At 42.6% G+C, this 21,126-nt stretch overlaps 1 protein-coding gene across 1 annotated transcript in view; it reads right to left on the bottom strand.

Moving 5' to 3' along the window:
• LOC115112210 (polypeptide N-acetylgalactosaminyltransferase 18-like) overlaps positions 1-21,126 on the bottom strand; it is an 85,715-nt gene that overhangs the window by 30,147 nt on the left and 34,442 nt on the right. Inside the window, exons 2-4 of the mRNA XM_029639089.2 lie at positions 9,453-9,648; positions 8,549-8,715; positions 767-950 (exon numbers count right to left, since the gene is read on the bottom strand). Of these exons, the coding sequence (XP_029494949.1) occupies positions 767-950; positions 8,549-8,715; positions 9,453-9,648 (547 nt within the window). The remainder of the gene's footprint in view (positions 1-766; positions 951-8,548; positions 8,716-9,452; positions 9,649-21,126) is intronic.

The following is a 21,126-nucleotide window of genomic DNA, read 5'->3' as shown; positions in this document are numbered from 1 at the left end:
AGCTCTGCCTTATCTCAGCTCACTGGTCACCATAGCAACACCCACCCGTAGCACGCGCTCCAGCAGGTATATTTCACCGGTCATCCCCAAAGCCAACACCTGCTTTGGTCGCCTTCCCTTACAGTTCTCTGCTGCCAATGACTGGAACGAATTGCAAAAAAAAAAAAAAAAAAAAAACTGAAGTTGGAGACATATCTCCCTAACAAACTTTACGTGTCAGAGCAGCTCACCGATCGTTGCAGCTGTACGCAGCCCATCTGTAAATAGCCCAACCAACCACCTACCTACCTCATCCCCATATTTGTTTTTCTGCTCTTTTGCCCACCAGTATTTCTACTTGCACATCCTAATCTGCACATTCATCACTCCAGTGTAAATTGCTAAATTGTAATTATTTCAGCACTATTGGCCTATTTATTGCCTTACTTAATTTCCACACACTGTATAAAGATTTTTCTATTTTGTTATTGACTGTACGACTGTTTATCCCATATGTAACTCTGTGTTGTTTTTGTCGCACTGGTTTGCTTTATCTTAGCCAGGTCGCAGTTGTAAATGAGAACTTTTTCTCAACTGGCCTACCTGGTTAAATAAAGGCAAATATATATATATTTTTTTAAATTTTTAAGTCTTTGATCAAATGTGGCTTTGAGCATGGCCATAGAGTGCTGTAGCTGAGAACCCATATGCTTCACAAATCAGTGTAAGGAAGTGTGTTAATGTACTGTGTGTGTGTGTGTGTGTGTGTGTATGTCATGTGACTCACCAGCCTATGTTGAACTCCACGTGGGCGTCGAACAGGGCCACAACCGGAGCGGTGGCCGCCCTCCACCCACTCACCCTGGAGCGGATCAGACCCTCCTGTTTATCATGGCGCACCACCTTGATGAAGCCGGGACGCTGGCTGTTGGTCTCAGACACAAAGTCCTGTAGCTTCTCCTTCAGCTCATCTAAAAAGGAGACACACAGACAAGGCATGAATGCACGCAAACACACATGATTAGGTACACACACACACATATATGCACACAATAATGTGTTAAACCTGGAGTTTCCTCAATCTCTGCTGAGGTAAGTAAGAAAGGCTACTGATGATACATAGCCTACACCACACCCAATAGACTCCATCTTATCCACCTTGGGGTATTTAAGGGTAGGGGGAGGCAGCCAAAAAGTACTCATGCTCCACTGCTTTGATCACTAGACCAAAGAACTTGCCTCCAGTTGTAGGGCTCCATAGGGCTCGCTGTGCTTGAGGGGATATTGCAATCCTGAAGAATCAAACCGCAATTCTATCAAAAGAGTGAAAGTAAAAGCAGGAATTGGGCACAGTTCGTGCTTTTGGCCTCAGTAGAGTATTTAACTTTTCGACAAACCAACAAGTCACTACATCATCAGTTCAACATTAGGCTTGAGTCACACAAACTGTAGGTTTATGGAAATGAATGGGCCTAAATAAAGATGGTGGCATAGTGCCACGGCTTGTGAAGTGTTGCTATAGAGGTCAACCAAAGACTGTTTTTCTCTAACCCCTTACACTCATGGGTATTGGCCTATAGGACCAAATTAAAATGTTCCTTACAGAAGAAACATGGAAAGCATACTGTATGCATAACCATGGTAGCATTTAAAAGGGAACCATTTGGAGATTATGGGGAAATTAGTGTTAGCCACTAAAGGTGAGGACACAACAGTTCACCTGACACAAGACTCAATCCAAACATTACTGTTGATTTTATTTACTGTACCCTTTGCCGCATTTGTTAATAACAAAATCTGTAAATACATTCAGTAATATGATAAGAATATTCATGGGAAATTTGGGGTAGATGCAACATAATTACAAGGGTTTGAGTAAGAGGTCTATCTGGTGTCTCAAAATGGCCACACACACACACCTCTCCAAAGTCTGCACAGTTCCTAAGTTATTTCAATGCACTTTTATGACTCAAAGAAGAGTCTTCAACTACAAGGTGCTTTTTATTGCTCTCCTAGATGTGCCATTGAGGAACTAGAGCAAAGCACACTTGGGGATGCAGGTCTGTGTTCCAAACAAAACAACTACGCCATCACACAAATAGTGCTGTTTATTCAATTCCAAAATGATCCATTACAAATCAGAAGCTGAGTTAGGGTGGGCATAATTTGAAAGCTTGTTCTATTGCCAGCATGACTAGCTAAATTATAACTTATGATCTTACAGTGTTAGGCTTTCACAAGGCAATTCAGAGAAGCAGATTGTCATTTGTGTGCGCATAGAATGGAGTCATAAGTGCATGACTCCATTCTGTGTGTGGTCTGTGGAAAAAATGTATTCACAATACAACAAACATAGGCTCATTCTGTTTAGGACAGCCCAGTGTATGATGCCATGGCATCTTGCAACTGATTATAAACCACTGTATATTACATGAGTTTTATGATATGGAAATGTGAAGTGCACATTTGGCTTGCTTGTATGACATCAAAGCAGTATTTATTATAATCCTCAAAATCTCATCTTTCAAAAATACATTGACTCCTCGTCATATGCACACACCATTTCCATCACTCAAACAATAAAAAAGTTGCCCAATTAGCAGGAGTGGTGGGGGAAACTTTGACCCTTTTCACACCACAACAGATTCTCTAGAGGTTGAGAGAATACCCTGGCTATACTGTTTTTAATAATGTGAACTTGCAAACATCTACCTTCAGAGGGAGAGCACAACGCTCACCTGACAGTTGCCCCCCTTGAAGCAAGGCAGTGGGAACAGAATTTCTTTGTTCAGCCCAACACTCCTAGAGCAATACTTTTGAAACCACTAAAATGTAGACATTTTCCTAGTATTTGAGGCTGATTTTATTGAGTTTTTACCTGCACTGAGCCACGTAAACTATGGAAGCCCATCCCAATCACCAAAATAAATGTATAATGTCAATAGTAGATCATACAAAAAGGATATATACATTTTTAACATTGTGTGGTGATTTCAGAGGTGGCATCACAGGTCCCAGAGTAAAGTAAGTAAGTAGCCTTGGCTTGTGCAAGCTGGAACAGCACATAGGAGCCTATCTCTGTAGCATGAGGCAGCTTGATGTACAAGTAAACCCCTTGGACAGGACACTAGTCTATAGCAGGGCCTTACCCCCAATCTCCTTAATGGTGAGTGTCAATCAGAGACACATTTTTTATTTAAGCTTTATTTAACTAGGCAAGTCAGTTAAGAACAAATTCTTATTTACAATGACAGCCTACCCCGGCCAAACCCGAACGACGGTGGGCCAATCATGTGCCGCACTATGGGACTCCCAATCAGGGCCAGATGTGATACAGCCTTGATTCGAACCCGGGACTATTTTTGCTGGGGGGTTAACTGCTTTGCTTTTTCCATCTTACCGGCTCGAGGAGTTGAGCCGGCAGCCTTTCGGTTACTGGCCCAACTTGACTGCACATGCTTGTGAATTGTTGCCTTATTCAAGAGTATAATGTGGTTTGGTTCCATTTTTCAAATGTGTAATCTGGTTAAGAAGAAACGTCGCTTGCATAGTTGAAGCATACTGGTTGTGGCTATAGTCTACTGGGATAGTTCATAGGAATATTTACGGTAAAATGACCGTTGCCGAGCGCCGAACCCTCTTGCGGCACATGACGTTCCGTTGCAAATGTGAATTGAAAAGTGAATATACATATTATGTAAACTGAAATGTCACGTGGCCGCTCCAACTTTTGATAATGAGAAGAAAAACATTTGTCGTGCGCGGAGCTCAAATTCAGAACAGTAGTCATTCAAAACCCATAATGAGCTGTAAAGACCCTGAGCTCTGACGTCATGTATAGCATGTAACTGTGCAGCCACTGCGTTCCAATTTAGGCGCTTATCAGTGTCCAAATCTGCCATTTCAACCTGCAAAGGGCTTACTAATCAACATGTCAAGCCAAGTCTCCAACTGAAGGAAACACAAGGTCAACCACCTGATATCAACTGACGTCAGTGGACAGATAGTTCCAGTTAGCACGCAGGTGAAACAACTTTGAGGTACCACTGACTAAACCTGAAACATTACAATTCACTCTACAGGACAGGAAGTCTTTACATTCAGAGTAATCACACATTGGGGAATAGCAGCCGATGAAATGCCAGCCAATCCAAAGGTTTCAGTCAATTACAAAGAATATTAAATACACTTTAATGAGCTGTGTTGTGTAAACTTCCAGAGAAATGCCTACAGTATGAAGATGAACAAGGGCACGTTGGAAGAGTAAGTCTCAGCGTTCTGCTGCATCATTATAAAGTCGAAAGATGTGCTAAATGACTCTGCACACCCCCACCAGGCACCTGCTTGGTTGCATCTGACTTGCCATCAGTCATCTCTCACAATGTACACCAGATGGTATGACTACAGGCCAGGAACAGAGGGACCCCTAAGCACTACAACTACTGTGCTGTGTATGGCTGGCAGCCATAATCCAATAATCACACATTTCACCATACTAAAACAGTCCACCTGGGAGTAATGACTTACTGTAAACACTAATGGATCCACAGAGAAAGGGACAGAAGGGCTCCCTGCCTACATTTTCTGGGTGGTTCCCTTTTCAGTCAGTACACTCATTACAACACAACGCTATGGGGATTGCGCTCCACCGAGATCGACTGAAGAACCTTTGAGAATGCATTTGTAGCGATCCAGCAAACTGGGAACATTCGGATGATAACATCCCAAAAGCATTCATTCAAAATGTTTTTGATGAAATATCCTTGGAATGTTCTCCTAACATTCACTAAAACATCTAACAACCACCACATATTCTCATTAGGTTTCCCGGTACTATAGAATCTCACTGAATAAAAAAAGCACATGAGATCTCTACTAGACCTAAGATACATTTTTCAGCAAATATAATACATGCAGCAGAATTTGAAAAAAAAGTACATGACTGAATTAGATTATTTTATAATACAAATGGTACATTTATTTCTAATAACCACTCCAGCACCATGCAATCCCAGTTCAGGTCAAGTAGATCGTGTTCTGAGAGAACCTTGTTTGCTGCCTTGAAGCACAACACCTTGCCCTTGAAATGGTTGTTCTTTTTGGCTGAGCGCACTAGCGTTTTCTTTATCCTTGAGCAAAATTTGTCCCTCATCGATCTTTGGGGAAAGTTCAATAGCCCAACTGGACGTGCTGTGAATGGTGGGGCTGTTCTATTTCAGAAAATGAGCGTTGGTTACAAGCTGCTAGATGTTTCACAAATTGCGTTAATGCTTTCAGAGTGGCACATATCAGTTCAGTGATGGAATGGGGAGTAGCTAAATGACATTCTCTGTTCAGATCATTCCCTTTAATCAGTCTCCTCAGGAAAGCAATTGGCACCTTAAGGGCACGTGCTGATGACGTTTCATCACCTGCCTTAAGTCATTTGTTTTATACAATTAATAATTAAGAGATTCAGATGTGTGTGAATTGAGAAAAAGAATGATGAAGTGTAATGGTTTCTAATGAATCTAATGAACTCCACATGGAGTTACACGTTCATTACCCTGGGAACGGCTGATGACCAAGAATATCAATCTTTTATGACTGATACCCTAACTGAAGCTCCCTATGAAATTCTCATGTTTGAATGTAAGGCACAGTCCTACAGTTAGAGTCATCAAGTGCAAAGTGTTTTTCATATAGATTCAAAGTCCTTTGATAAATATTCTGTTTTGTAAATTTGTGGAAAAAGCTAATGAAGACAACTGCAGAATCATGGACATAATAGGTTGCTATAAAAGCAAATGCACAGTACAGATGTAGGATCTTAATTTGATCACCCTGTTGCAGGATAACTTTCCTTTAAAAGTGTTGAGGTTTAAAAAGTCTTCTGAAGTTTGTAATTTCCACTTCGAAATTTCAGACTTGATTTTTCTCTTACGAAAAATGTATTAACCCCTACAAAATATCAATTAATTACAATACACATCATAATTCACATTTCCTGTAGCTGCAGGATGATTTTCCTGCTGTAGCAAACTGGCTCAAATTAAGATCCTACGTCTGTATAAGAAGCATAATGAATAGGTGATGATATACAGTGAGCTCCAAAAGTATTGGGACTGACTGTTGTTGCTTTGGCTCTGTACTCCAGCACTTTGGATTTGAAATGATAAAATGACCGTGAGGTTAAAGTGCAGACTGTCAGCTTGTTTAGTAAGCTGATGAAAATACCCTCAAATTAAAGCCGACACTTTAACCTTATAGTCATTGTATTATTTAAAATCCAAAGTGCTGGAGTACAGAGCCAAAACAACAACAAATTTGTCACTCTCCCAATACTTTTGGAACGCACTGTTATGCCATTTCCTATATTCCAAATGTGTCTTTCTAAATTGGGCACCATTGAGGAGTTTATAATCCAGGGGGGATGGGCCCAATCCTTGTTGTTGAGTCAAAGTTTCTGTATGTACTGTAGCTAAAAGCTGGGAGTTGGCGAGACACAGAGGCTGCCATCCATCACTCATGAGCCTGGGTTGGCAACTCTGTCAGGGCTGTGAATGTAATACATGAACAAATCCTCGTCACTCCGCCCAGACAGAGAGCGAGGGAAAGAGAAAAGAAAGCGAGAGAGAGAGAGAGAGAGCGCGAGTGCGAGAGAGAGAGGACTGATGTATGGAGTCTGAGAGAAGATGAGGGACCAGAGAGCGACAGAGAGTGGATGGACAAAGATGGATCCTCCTTCATGCTTCTTGCCCTGTGATATAAGGCCTTTCTCCCTGCAATGGAGAGTAGCTGGATAACAAGGCATGACACCCTCATAGATATTCTACTCTGTATGTTAGGATGTACCTAAGGGGTTCTCATTGCCTGTTCGTAATGATAATCATTTAGAAACTCACTCTGTGATACAACCCTGTCAGATGACCTCATGCTAATTTGAATAGAGAAATACACAAGATCACAGGTTCAACTAAGGACTGACAACATTCCAAACAATATAAGTTCTGCGGTTTACAATTATCCTTAAATACAGTAGTGTGTAGCTCAATGTTGAAACACTGAGGAGTCATTGGCAGCCAATCCAAATCCTGCTTGGCTTCCAATGAAATCTTGAGCCTTCCTCCAATCAGTCAGATGATTGGACACCTGTCAGAGTCCCTGTGGCACGGAGACATGTCTTCCTTAGGCAGGGTACATCATCCAATCAGCCAGGCAAATTGGCCCTTCTTCCCCTCAACGGTCACATTGTCTCCTGCATGCTAATGCTGGGTGGAGGTGGAGGTGAACTCGCTCTGCAGACAGAGATTCCCATTATGATGCTCCTGGTGCTGGAGGACCGCAGCAGCTAGATGGTGACCCCCTGAAACGGCCTCGGCAGCACCATGGGTCAACAGTCTGACAACGTTTAGTAGAGATAAGATTAGAAATCATGACGATAATGATAAGGGTAAATCTATCAGAGTGAATCTGACAGAATGCTCTGGCAAACAGGTTGCAATGCCATTAGTAAAATGTCACAGCGTGACTAGCTTTCCTGAGGGACCTCAGGGGCGGTTCTCTGCCTCCCAATTACGTGATAAAATCAAAGACTCCATGGGACACGGTAATCCACTTGAGCTGAGAGAGGATGGCAACAACCTTTGGAATTTCACCTCACTTAGGGGGGAAACAGATGGCATCTCCATACAGGGGCACTCAGCCTACCCCCCATACCCAGGTAATAATGGACTGTCCCAGGAGGCTGTCAACTCGCAGAGGCAATAAAGTGTGCCTCAGGTACCTATGGATTAGCAGAAGGAAAGAGAAAGAGGGAGATCTTTAAATTAGTTTTTATCCCAGCAGGGAGAGTATGAGGTTCTTCTGGCTGACCCACCCAACAGCATCCTTTCCAATCAGCAGTCTGCACCAACTGATAGCTGGCATTATTTACTTTTAGTGATGTCGTGCTGCACAAACTCTACAACAGCAGGAGGTTTGCCTACATCTCACAGCTGGCTTCATCTTTAATCAGCCTTCCCCTCCACACCCATCTGTGTGACGGTGGTCATTAGTAACAGTAGACACAGGCCGCTCATCGATACGGCTGCACTGTTTAAAAGACTGTGCTTGTGGTGAGACTCCATAGGATCAGCTGGTGTTTTAAACCAGGCACAGTTTGAGACAGAGCTCAGAACCAGTGGACTCACACAGCTGGGAGGCCATAATATAATTCAAAATACTTAATTACCTCTGGATGGTAATCTACCATCAGGCAGATCTCCCTGCTTTTCCTGCTAATTAGTATTCTTTCACCTATCCTTTAAATCCAGTGAGCACAGCCCATAATTAAGGACATTAAAGAGCTAGATTAGAGATAATCTACAGGAAACAAAGGGGTAATTACTAAGACTAGAAGATTCCCACAGAAACTGGAGGCCAACAGAGCCAAGGCCCAGAGCGAAAGAAAAGTACCACTGCTCAAGTTCTCAAAGGAAAAGGCAATCAAACAAAATATGGGCAAGCTACAGCTGCTTCAGACAAAACACTTGGTTGCAATACACTTTCATCATGGGTCATTTCAGTACTATAGTCTAATGATGCTCACCGTTGTCACTGTTGTCATCAACCAGGATGATCTCTTTGAGGAGGTGGGAGGGGGTCCTGTGCATGGCAGAGTGGATGGAACGCAGGATGACGGACAAGGCCTCGTTCACAAAGATAAACACAATGCTAACTTGAGGGAGGTTAGATGGATACGTGATGTTTTTACACCTGGGGAGAAAACAGACCTATTGTGAGCGGAGTGTGGAAAGAAGGGACCTGATTTAGAGAAGTGGACATTCATAGCAATAACATTCTAGCTATATTAAAAAGATTTGTCTGTTTCTCAGAGACTTCGGCAATTTGTAGTCTCAATGTTGAGGTGGTTGTTATGTTAATGTCCCTGGCAGACCTCCAAACGCAACAGCAGATGTGACAGCAACAATACAATGTGATCCAGATAAAAGCATCTGTGAAGCAAACAATGGGATAAGATGACACTTTTCACAATGTAACTTTATAGTGTGAGAACCACAGATAGACAGAGGGGGAGTGAGGGTATTTTATGCTCCTACTGGGTAGACAAGAGTTGGTAATCATGGGAGATAAAATTGCACCCCGCTGTTTTGAAGTAACACTTTCCTCCTCTGTTGCCTGTCAAAACAGTGAAGGCTTGAGTCAAATGCAGAGGCATATTCTCAACATGAAAACCCACTAGGCAGCTTTGTTTTTTATGCTCTACACAGTCAAACAAGTGGGGACTAATGTGTGCTCTTCCGAATCGTCTGTATCCAAAACGATCACAACTAGTGTGTTATAGTAAGACCATAGTGAAATCAGACAGTCTTGATTATGAAGGTCCTGTTAGCCCCTGGGCTACTGGTATGACTTAGATGGGGGACAGCAGAAGTTTAAGTGGGTGATATTCTCAGTGGTTTTCTGTGCTCTATTCAGATAGTTCAGCGTACCCATCAGGTCTGAGGTCTGGGATGGCTCTGTCCAGGGAGAGGCGGTCGCTGAGGTAGCCGTTGTAACCGTAGTACTGGAACATCTTCAGGGCCACCCTGCGGCTGTCAGCGCTCAGCTCCTGACCCCAGTGGGCAAACAGGGACGAGTCAGAAAACGATTTGTCTCCTAGAACATCCTCTCCTTTCAGGGGGGTTTCTGTGGGTGCCAGAGAGAGAGAAAAAATATATATAATATTTGTATAAGCCAGCCATACATAGTCCCTGCCTGTTACTGAGGGTGAGAGGAACGCTGCAATAACAAGGTCAATGTAACTACCATTAGAACACTTAGTAGAGCTCTTACATTAATAAATTAATTGATGTTACACTGCTTATGTCCACACCGCTATCACACCTTAGAAAGCAGTAACAATACTCATATCAATATACAGTTCAGAATGTTGAGTAAATAATTGTATCGTATTACATTCGTATACAATAATAGAAAATAAACTGTATCCATTTATACAGCTTTTCAAGATAGATTTCCATGGTCACTGAGAAAGATGTAGTCCAGCATGGTGATGAGAGCCCTCGCAGAACGCAGCCACGGGCTAGTGGTTTGTAACCCAAAAGACACATTTAACCAAGTCGACAAAAATGAAGGCTCCAGTGAGCGTGATAAAGTAAAACATTAAAGCTGTCAAACAGACTCGGTGTTGGTACGTGTGATTACAGTGTTTACTCCTGGAATCCAATTGAATTTAAATAGATCCTGCGTCTTCCTCTATGACTCTCACAGCCACACTGCGAGTGCCCCAGGGCTGCCATTTAATGCAGTCATTCCTTTAAATCCCAGTGTGGAGGGATTCTACACTGTTAGAGTGAGGACAGAAGGATACATCTGAAAGCTCTGTCATGCTGAACGCTGCAGTGTGATTTGAATGTGACATTGTTGTACAGCTCGATGACATTTATGATCGCTGTGAAGACAAGAAAAAAAGAAAAGAAAAAGACTCAATACATTTGTGCAAATCTTGAATGTCGCGTCATAATAAATGACTTTAAAGGGGATCAGTGGAAAAGGTTGTTACGATGGTTCAGTGTAGTGTGTCTATCTAGGAGCTTTCAATGGATCCAGAATGATCCTAGAGAAAACTACAGAAAATCAAGCTGAAGAGCTGTAGGTTTTCAATCTGCTCATTTTGTTTTGGCCGCTGTGATGACCTTAAGCCTACAAGGTCTCCCATTTCTTGTCAAATACACATCTCACATGGTGACCACAGTGGGGCTCAAGTTTAGCAGGAGGACAGTCTTTGTTTAAGGGGTTTAGCCAATACCTTGTAACACAGGGGAGGTGGGAATGTCACTGAGTAGTCATTGGTTTCTATACACAAAACAAGGCAGAGTGTGCACGGCCATTGTAACAGTAAGGGAGAGCAGCTCCAGAGGCACCGGTCAGGATGCTGAGACTGAGGGGTCAGGGAGGACCCGAGCTGAATGAAAACCTGGTCTGTTAGAAGTGGGCATGTGATAGGATGCACTACATGAAGAAAAATAAGGTAATTCATATGCAAATGTAACTATTATACAGTGTTTTCTTTCTTCATAAACCTGGGTAACAACATACTGTAAGAAAGAAATGAGATAACATGAAACCAAACAAAATGTCAAGGGGCCAATGAATCTAGATTGCCTCCAGCTATTTCCAGATGAACTCAGCAGGCTAAAAGAATTGCTTTGACAAGACAAATTACATTTCCCCTAACATGAGGTCATATTGGAAAAAAAAATGGGGTGAGAATTAGACTTGAAACAACACTATGAGAATCTGTTTGATGACTGCGTGACAATGAACCATTACCCTTTCACAGAAACCCACTGTTACTGGTTAAAACTAAAATTAAGCTTGACAGTGGGGAAAAAAAAACACTTCCATTTATTTTCCAGGTATCAAATGTGTTTTCCAAACCAAGAATAGATAAACATTAACAAGTAATGCTAAAGTTATACATCCAACAAATTCAGAAGGAAATATGTGCCTTTAATGAATTATCGAAAACTCAAAATAAACATAGCAGATGGTTGATTATTGTTTACCTCAGATTGAATGGTATTACTTCCAGAGACAGGAAACAGTACCTCCAATGGTCTGTCTATCTGTAGGTAAAGGTCTCCATCAGGAACAGAGTGCTGCCTTATAAAATCAGTGCAGCATCTCTGCCCTTGCTAGCCTGCTATAGTGAAAGTATAGCATTTAATCGTATTACTTGAGTCAGTGTGCAGAGCGGCATTGGACTTTCCTATGAAACAAACAACCTAGTTATTGGCTGCGTTTCAAACTCATAAAAGACACACCCCTCCTCCACTCACCCTGGCCTTATGCCCTTGGTGGAATCCCCATTTAGCTAGCTAAATTGCCATAAATGTTTAATGCTTTTTGACCTTACCCAAATTCATATAATTGGTTCAGAGTTTGTTTTGATATTTCACCCTGCGTGCCCTGATCGCTTCTGGTGTGGGTGAACAAAATCAATGTGCGTGCGATGGTGCACACACACATGTCCGGTTTGGTCAGCATGTAAGCCCCTAAGCCCTAGTTTGAGATAAAGTGTGCGAGTGTACAATTCTGTTCACTCCAGGGCCAGAAACAGCCCATAATTCAATTTGCAATAATTGTACATTCGCTAAGAAAAATTTACCAAAACTGTTTTTTATTAAACAATCAACATAAGTGTTAAGTAAAAAAATACATTTAAAAAAAGTTAGAAATTGCTACTAATGCACGATGGCAAAAAAAAACTTTGTAAAAGTAATGTTTATTTTTGGTTGTATGTTAGCTAGCGCATACAACTTTCCCTGCCATCAACAGTAATACATTGTCATTTTCGATTTACTTGATATCGTCGGATAGTGTTCGATGTCTGCGGATGCGTTGGCTTCTAGCCAAGATATGAAATGTAATCATAATTGACTGTAGCGCATACAAAGCACACACACACAACAGCTACCAGTGGTTCCATGATGACTGAAAACACAACTGTGGGACGAACGAGTGATGAATTTCCAGGCGGTCCATTTAAAATTCATTCATTCTTCCCTCACCCCTTCTGTCATTGGGGTATATACTACCGGTAAAAAGTTTTAGAACACCTACTCATTCAAGGGTTTTCCTTTATTTTTGACTATTTTCTACATTGTAGAATAATCGTGAAGACATCAAAACTATGAAATAACACATATGGAATCCTGTAGTAACCAAAAGTGTTAAACAAATAAAAATATATTTTAGATTCTTCAAGTAGCAACCCTTTGCCTTGATGACAGCTTTGCACACTTGGCATTATGTGTTGTTTTAGTTTTGATGTCTTCACTACTTCTACAATGTAAAAAATAGTACAAATAAATAAATAAAAACCCTTGAATGAGTAGGTGTCCAAACTTTTGACCGGTAGTGTAAATATAAAGTTGACACACAGGCAAAGTTCCCATAGTCATTCATCACTATGGGAAAGGTCCGAGAACAGTAATGGATGTGCGACCAAATGTTGTGGTGCTGCACAAATCAGGAAATGGCTATAAGAAAACAGTTGAAAATGTCCACTATCAGGGCAATAATTAAGAAGTTTAAAGCAATTGGAGATGTTAACAATCGGCCTGGAAGAGGACGTGTGTCTATATTGACCCCACCCACACACAGTGAGGAGGATGGTTTGAGTGGCCCAAAAAATCTAAAAGGATCACAGCTGGAGAATTGCAGAAGTTAGTTGGGTCTTGGGGTCAGAAGGTCTCCGACGCTACCTACATAACCACAAGTTGTTTGGGAGGGTTGCCATAAAAAGCCTTTGCTGTCAAACAAACCCAAGCCTACAGTTTACCAAACGTTATCGGAACTTTCAATGGGCCCGGTTCTATAGTCAAATGAGACCAAAATAGAGCTTTTTGGAAATATTTCAAAAGTGAGAAAAATATTTGTTTTATGATAAGAATGTTTTGTCTTTCAATTATTTGACTAATTAAAAGGTTAGATTTTTTGTGAATATTTTGAATGAAAAGACCAAGAGGATAAAAAAAGGTTTTGCTATTATTTACCAAGGGTGCCAATATTAGTGGAGGGCACTATAATGCCTGGAGCTGTGTACCGTAAGTTAAACATGCAGCATTGAACATTTCGCTTGCTTTGATGAACAAGGGAATGCCTCCATTCTTGATGGGAGAAGAACACTGTGATTAGGCTCAGACAGGGATGAAGTTCTAAAAGTCTGCCAATCCCAGCAAACATGCCTCCAGGCTCATTCATGTGACCACTTGTGTTGGTGATTAATTAGGCCTTCTGAGACGCTCTCCTCAGGAGTGAAGCCTAGAGCCCTAGCTGGGTAAGGGGGTTGATGTTTTGCAGACAGGGTAACCTAGGCAACTTGTACTGGCTTAGTCTGGGCAGTGTGATCCCAAAGGCTCTTTTGTTGGGACAAGAACTCAGAAACCCCTAAAACATGTAGGCAGCCTCTCATGCCCATTGGACACAGTAGAGGAACTCAACTACTGCATGCTCAGTGCTCTCTGACAAAAAAAAAAAATGGTACAGTAATTCAGTGATGATCGCCTCGAAGACAAAAGATTGTGTTACTGAGTTTGACACTATGAACCAAGTCTGTAATGAATGAATGAATGCATTCATATATTTCTAAACGCTTATTGCTAGTCATGTTATCCCAGTTTTTTTTTTACCCCTTTTTCTCCCCAATTTTGTGGCGTCCAATTGTTTAGTAGCTACTATCTTGTCTCATCGCTACAACTCCCGTACGGGCTCGGGAGAGACGAAGGTTGAAAGTCATGCGTCCTCCGATACACAACCCAACCAAGCCGCACTGCTTCTTAACACAGCGCGCATCCAACCCGGAAGCCAGCCACACCAATGTGTCGGAGGAAACACCGTGCACCTAGCAACCGTGGTTAGTGCGCACTGCGCCCGGACCGCCAGAGTCGCTGCTGGTGCGAGATGAGACAAGGATTTCCCTACCGGCCAAACCCGGACGACGCTAGGCAAATTGTGCGTCGCCCCACGGACCTCCCGGTTGCAGCCAGTTACGACAGAGCCTGGGCGCGAACACATACAAGTCCCAATCACAGTTCAACAACTCATAGCACTCTGGCATCAAAAACAAGACATTAAGAAATGTAGAAGGCAGAAGAAATGTATATCTCAAAAACATACCACGAAGCAGATAAACTGATGTTTCAGTAGGAGAAGAAGAGGGAGAGTAGAAGGAAAGGAGGATGCATGTGAATACATGTCTAGCTATGGAATGCTGCGTTTTGATAGCGTGTTGCACGATTTGCTAGCAACAACATTGAGTTACCAAGCGCATTCACACTGAGATGAGTAACACAAATGAGGAAAAAGTTGGTTGTTGTATTCAAAAGTTATTAAAAGCATGAATTTAAGCACACAGTGGAAGGACCACAGTTGTACAGGACAAACATAGGTACAAGTAAGCGTTTTCAGAATTGACATTTTAACAAGTATCGACTGATGGTGGCTCAATGTTGTTGATAGCAAATCGCGCGACCAGTTGTCAAAACGCAACCCCGCCTCATTATAAGAGAACAGAGTTGCGTGTTCCTCAGCTAATACTGAGTGGTTCCATTTAAGTAGCCTACAACTGCAACTCCTGTAATAGGAAGAGAAACACACTGCCGGTCTCTCGCTCCTGGCTTGTTTCTCTGTGGGTGGGAGTGTGTGTCTGTGTGTATGCGGTGGGTTCTGAAGGGCTCAGGAAGGGGGACCCAGCGGGGTTTTGCTTTAAACTGTGATGGCTCTGGTCCAGACACAGAGAGCAGCAACATAGGCCCAGACCTTATCAGCAGCAGCCCAGCCTGGTGAAGTGAGTCAGTCAGTGCGCTCCATTGTGTGTACATCGGGACAAGTCAGTTAGGGCCATGTGCTTACTGTGGCACATCCACAGAGGAGGAACGCTGAGAGACAACATGAAGCGGGAAACAGGACACACAAAGTGCCTTTATTCCTGGTTCAGGAAGGCAAAAGGCACAATATAGCGAAGGGATTATGGCAACGAGAGGCGAGGGGAAGGTTTACAAAAGGAGGTCCACCGCAGAGGGAGAGAAAGTTAGATACAGTGAACAGGTCTGTACGCTGCAGCAAAACGTGTTCCCTATGCTAACCTCCATGACAGAACACACAGAATCAACCCAGGGCGAACCGTACGGAGGGAGGATTTCTGCTGTATTATGGGAAAACAGGGATTTCAGAACAATAAGAGCTCCACTCTTGCCTGCCGATCACTGTTCCCCTCAGTTGTTCAGTGAGATGAATGTCTTGTCTGGGGTATAATAGGCAATTAAGACTCAACAGCACTCATCTGTGCTGCTGTACCATGAGGCACCATATCAAACACTATCAGATGATATACATGATGATGGATTAAAGCTGCTCTCGAGCAGAGTGAGGAGGTCAGCAGAGACAGAGGGAAGAAAATACACTGAAGGTTTACATGAACTCTTTACATCCCCTTTCCAACCCAATTAAATCATTATTATATTTTAAAGCCATCATATCAAGCCATCATTTTCAATTACATTTTCCCCACAAAACACTAACAGTGAAATCACTGTGATAAGAGTACTCTGAAGATGATGACAACAAATCACATTACAACTCCCGGTGGCCTCGCAGGGGGAACATATTTCAACCAGGAACCGTTTGTCTTTGACACCTTCAACGTGAGGCCCTGCACACAATGTAACTCACTGAGGCGAAGTTGTGTTGACAAAAACACTAAATCTTTACCTGTCGAGAAAAAAAGAAGGAAAATGTACACCCTCAGTACACACATTAGGCCCTCATAAATTGCCCTTGTGTGTAACTTTATTACCCAGAAATCCGTCCGGTATGACGCATCACTGTGATAAACTCGTTCTCACTACACTAGAACTTTAATAGGAATACGACTTTTAAATTATGATAAACGTTTTTCGCACGTCAGATTTCAACACTAGCCGATGCCATAATTGGAGGATGTCTTCTCTCGAATGACCCATTGGTCATATTTCTGCGATATTCCAACCTCGAGAAATTTGTAATTTAATGGAGGGCTTAGCGCATTTTCCCTATTTGTCGGCCTCTTTAGTCCAGGGTGCATTGCATGTTGCCTTTGCCAGAGATATTATAGACAGGAGATAGGAATCAATTGAATGATGGTCCTGATAATGCCCCACCCAGCATACTGTCAACCAATTGTGCTCATGTTGTTATGCTGTGTCACGCAGTTGCTAAGCTAATGGTCACACAATCCCTTCTCAAAGTCAGTGTATATGTCGAGAAACGTGCCTATTTTCCTCCAAGGTCCCTTATGGCACGATTCCAAAACTATACGATCCTACAGATTACAAGTTAATATCACATCTCTGAAAATATTTATAATGTACCTAATGTTGCCAAAATTCGTGCTAATGTTGGGTTTATGAGCTAGCGCCCAATAGACTCCCATTCACTCCTTGAAGGAGAGCGCTCCTTGTCCCAGAATTGCCCAGAATGCACCGTGCAGCTCATTGACATAGCATGGACAACGTTTCCCATCTTCTCAAAAGTATATCTGCTGTTGCAAATGTTGACCCCACTCTGAGGCACATCGATCTGCAGGTTGAACATGATGCGATTGTAGACTAAATTGATAGTGTAATTTGTTTTGGCAATTTTACAGCTAACTAGCTACGTTACATGCTGATATTGTCTTTGGTATTATTGTGTGTAGTTTGCTAACTAGCTAGCCACCAGCCAGTCCATAGAAAGAGCATTGCATTGCTTTACTCTACACACAGAGGAGAGGGACACTAATCCGGACGCTTATAAGAAATCCCTCTATGCTCTCAGACAAACCATCAAACAGGCAAAGCGTTAATATAGGACTAAGATTGAATCCCTACTACACCGGCTCTGACACTTGTTGGATGTGGCAGGGCTTGCAAACTATTACGGACTACAAAGGCAAATCCAGCCGCGAGCTGCCCAGCAAAGCGAGCCTACCAGATGAGCTAAATGCCTTTTATGCTGGCTTCGGGGGAAGAAACACTGAAGCATGCATGAGAGCACCAGCTGTTCCAGACGACTGTATGATCACACTCTCCGTAGCTGATGTGAGCAAGACCTTTAAAACAGGTCAACATTCACAAGGCTGCGGGGACAGATGGATTACCAAGACGTGTACTCAGAGGATGTGCGCACCAACTGGCAAGTGACTTCACTGACATTTTTAACCTCTCCTTGACCGAGTCTAATACCTACATGTTTCAAGCAGACCACCATAGTCCATGTGCCCAAGAAAGCGAAGATAAACTGCCTAAATGACTAACACCCTTTAGCACTCACGTCAGTAGCCATGAAGTGCTTTGAAAGGCTGGTCATGACTCACATCAACACCATCATCCCGGAAAACCTAGATCCACTCCATTCACATACCGCCCCAAAAGATCCACAGATGACACAATTTCAATCGCACTCCTCCACACTAACCTTTCCCACCTGGACAAAAGGAACACCTACAGCTCAGTGTTCAACACCATAGTGCCCACAATGCTCATCATTAAGCGAAGGACCCTGGGACTAAACACTTCCCTCCGCAACTGGATCCTGGACTTCTCAGGTGGTAAGGGTAAGTAACAACACATCTGCCATGCTGATCCTCAACACTGGAGGTGCGCGCTTAGTCCCCTCATGTACTCCCTGCTCACCCACGACTGCATGGCCAAGCACAACTCCAGCACCTTTTCCCCCTCAGCAGACTGAAAATGTTTGGCATGGGACCTCAGATCGTCCAAAAGTTGTACAGCTGTACAATCGAGAGCATCCTGACCAACTGCTCGGCATCAGACGGTAAGGCGCTACATCGACTGTTCTCTCTGCTACCACATGGCAGGCGGTACCAGAGCGCCAAGTCTAGGTCCAAAAGGCTGCATAACAGCTTCTACCGCCAAGCCATAAAACTGCAGAATAATTAAATGGCCACCCAGAGTATTTACATTGACACCCCCCCTCTCCTTTGTTTTTACACTGCTGTTACTCACTGTTTATTATCTATGCATAGTCACTTTATCCCTACCTACATGGACGAATTATCTTGACTAACCTGTACCGCCACACATTGACTCGGGACCAGTGCCCCCTGTATATAGCCTCGTTATTGTATCCTGTTACTTTTCTTTTTTACTTTATTTTGTAAATATTTTCTTAACTCTTTCTTGAACTGCATTGTTGGTTAAGGGCTTGTAATTAAGCATTTCACAGTAAGGTCTACACCTGATGTATTCGGTGCATGTGACAAATAAAATGTGATTTGATTTGTGGATTTTGTAATCAACTTAAGCTACAACAGATTCCCAAAACCATTTTCCATGTTGCTACCAACCTTATTGTAATACCAAAATTAAACATTTGTGTACATATTAAATGTTAAATAACACTCAATTAAAGGAATTCGCATTATTTGGTGGATTTTTCATTTATTATGTGTGTTTGGCTGTGCAGGTGTTCAGGTGAGCTGGGGTGTTGAAAAGACACTAGTGTGCTACTGAAACAAGAGGGGCACCTGGCCCATTGAACAGCATACCATGTGGACAGACAGATGGAATACTTTGGCTTATGCACACTGCCAGGAATTATAAAAAAAAAAAAAAAACTTTGACCAGAACTCAAACATTACCTTCGACATGCTAAATTGATGCTTAAATAAAGAACCAATGGTGCTGCTATTTTAATGTACTGCATAATCATGTATTGACATGGAAAACTCTAGTATGTGTGGGATAAGGAGGTGGAGTACTGTTGTTATTCCCTGTGTGTACAAAGCCACTACTTCTACCGCTCATCATCTATTCATGCTACAAGGTTACATAACTCCAATCCAGCTATCACCCCCCCCTCCCCTCCCCTCTTCAACAGTCAAAGCCCTTTACCACTCACATCTTCACAGAACAAGACTTCTCCTGTGAAAATAAATGCACAATTAGCTTACACTCCAACTCCACACGGCTCAGCTCAGTGCCGTGACATACTGTATCACTTCTCTCTCAACGACTGTAGTTTGGTTGGTGCCAGAGCCCGCTAGCTTGAAAGCTCATTTTACAGCGAATAGCCAATTAACGTGCTCACAGGTTGGGAGGCTGTGTACTCTGTCATACTGGGCCCCAGTGGAGACTGATGAAGTTCTCTGACTGGGTCTGTAAAAGGGGCACTCTCTCATTAGAACACATCAGCAGCTGACACGTCTTCCAACCATTGTTCTTTCTCTGGGAGTAGGGGAGGAAGAATCAAATCAAATTTTCACGTGTGCCGAATAAAACAGGGGTAGACATTAGTGAAATGCTTACTTACAGGCTCTAACCAACAGTGCAAAAAAGGTATTAGGTGAATAATATGTAAAGAAATAAAAACAGTAAAAAGACAGTGAAAAATAACAGTAGCGAGGCTACATGCAGTAACGAGGATATAAAAGTAGCGAGGCTACATGCAGTAACGAGGATATAAAAGTAGCGAGGCTACATGCAGTAACGAGGATATAAAAGTAGCGAGGCTACATGCAGTAACGAGGATATAAAAGTAGCGAGGCTACATGCAGTAACGAGGATATAAAAGTAGCGAGGCTACATGCAGTAACGAGGATATAAAAGTAGCGAGGCTACATGCAGTAACGAGGATATAAAAGTAGCGAGGCTACATGCAGTAACGAGGATATAAAAGTAGCGAGGCTACATGCAGTAACGAGGATATAAAAGTAGCGAGACTACATACAGGCACCGGTTAGTTGGGCTGATTGAGGTAGTATGTACATGTAGATATGGTTAAAGTGACTATGCATATATGATAAACAGAGAGTAGCAGTAGCGTAAATAAAGGGGTTGGCGGGTGGTGGGACACAATGCAGAAAGCATTGGTTGGTTGGGCCAATTGAGGTAGTATGTACAGTGGGGCAAAAAAGTATTTAGTCAGCCACCAATTGTGCAAGTTCTCCCACTTAAAAAGATGAGAGGCCTGTAATTTTCATCATAGGTACACCAACTATGACAGACAAAATGACAAAAAAAATCCAGAAAATCACATTGTAGGATTTTTTATTAATTTATTTGCAAATTATGGTGGAAAATAAGATTTCTGGCTCTCAGAGGCTCCTCTGTCCTTCTGGCCAAGACCAAAGAGCTGTCAAAGGACACCAGAAACAAAATTGTAGACCTGCACCAGGCTGGGAAGACTGAATCTGCAATAGGTAAGCAGCTTGGTTTGAAGAAATCAACTGTGGGAGCAATTATTAGGAAATGGAAGACATACAAGACCACTGATAATCTCCCTCGATCTGGGGCTCCATGCAAGATCTCACCCCGTGGGGTAAAAATTATCACAAGGACGGTGAGCAAAAATCCCAGAACCACACAGGGGGACCTAGTGAATGACCTGCAGAGAGCTGGGACCAAAGTAACAATCAGTAACACACTACGCCGCCAGGGACTCAAATCCTGCAGTGCCAGACGTGTCCCCCTGCTTAAACCAGTACATGTCCAGGCCTGTCTGAAGTTTGCTAGAGAGTATTTGGATGATCCAGAAGAAGATTGGGAGAATGTCATATGGTCAGATGAAACCAAAATATAACTTTTTGGTAACTCAACTCGTCGTGTTTGGAGGACAAAG

Source organism: Oncorhynchus nerka, linkage group LG27 (assembly GCF_034236695.1).
Source record: "Oncorhynchus nerka isolate Pitt River linkage group LG27, Oner_Uvic_2.0, whole genome shotgun sequence".
In the NCBI taxonomy this organism is placed as follows: Eukaryota; Metazoa; Chordata; class Actinopteri; order Salmoniformes; family Salmonidae; genus Oncorhynchus; species Oncorhynchus nerka.
The sequence above is the reverse complement of the archived record's forward strand: the minus strand, read 5'-3'. Positions and strand labels throughout refer to the sequence as shown.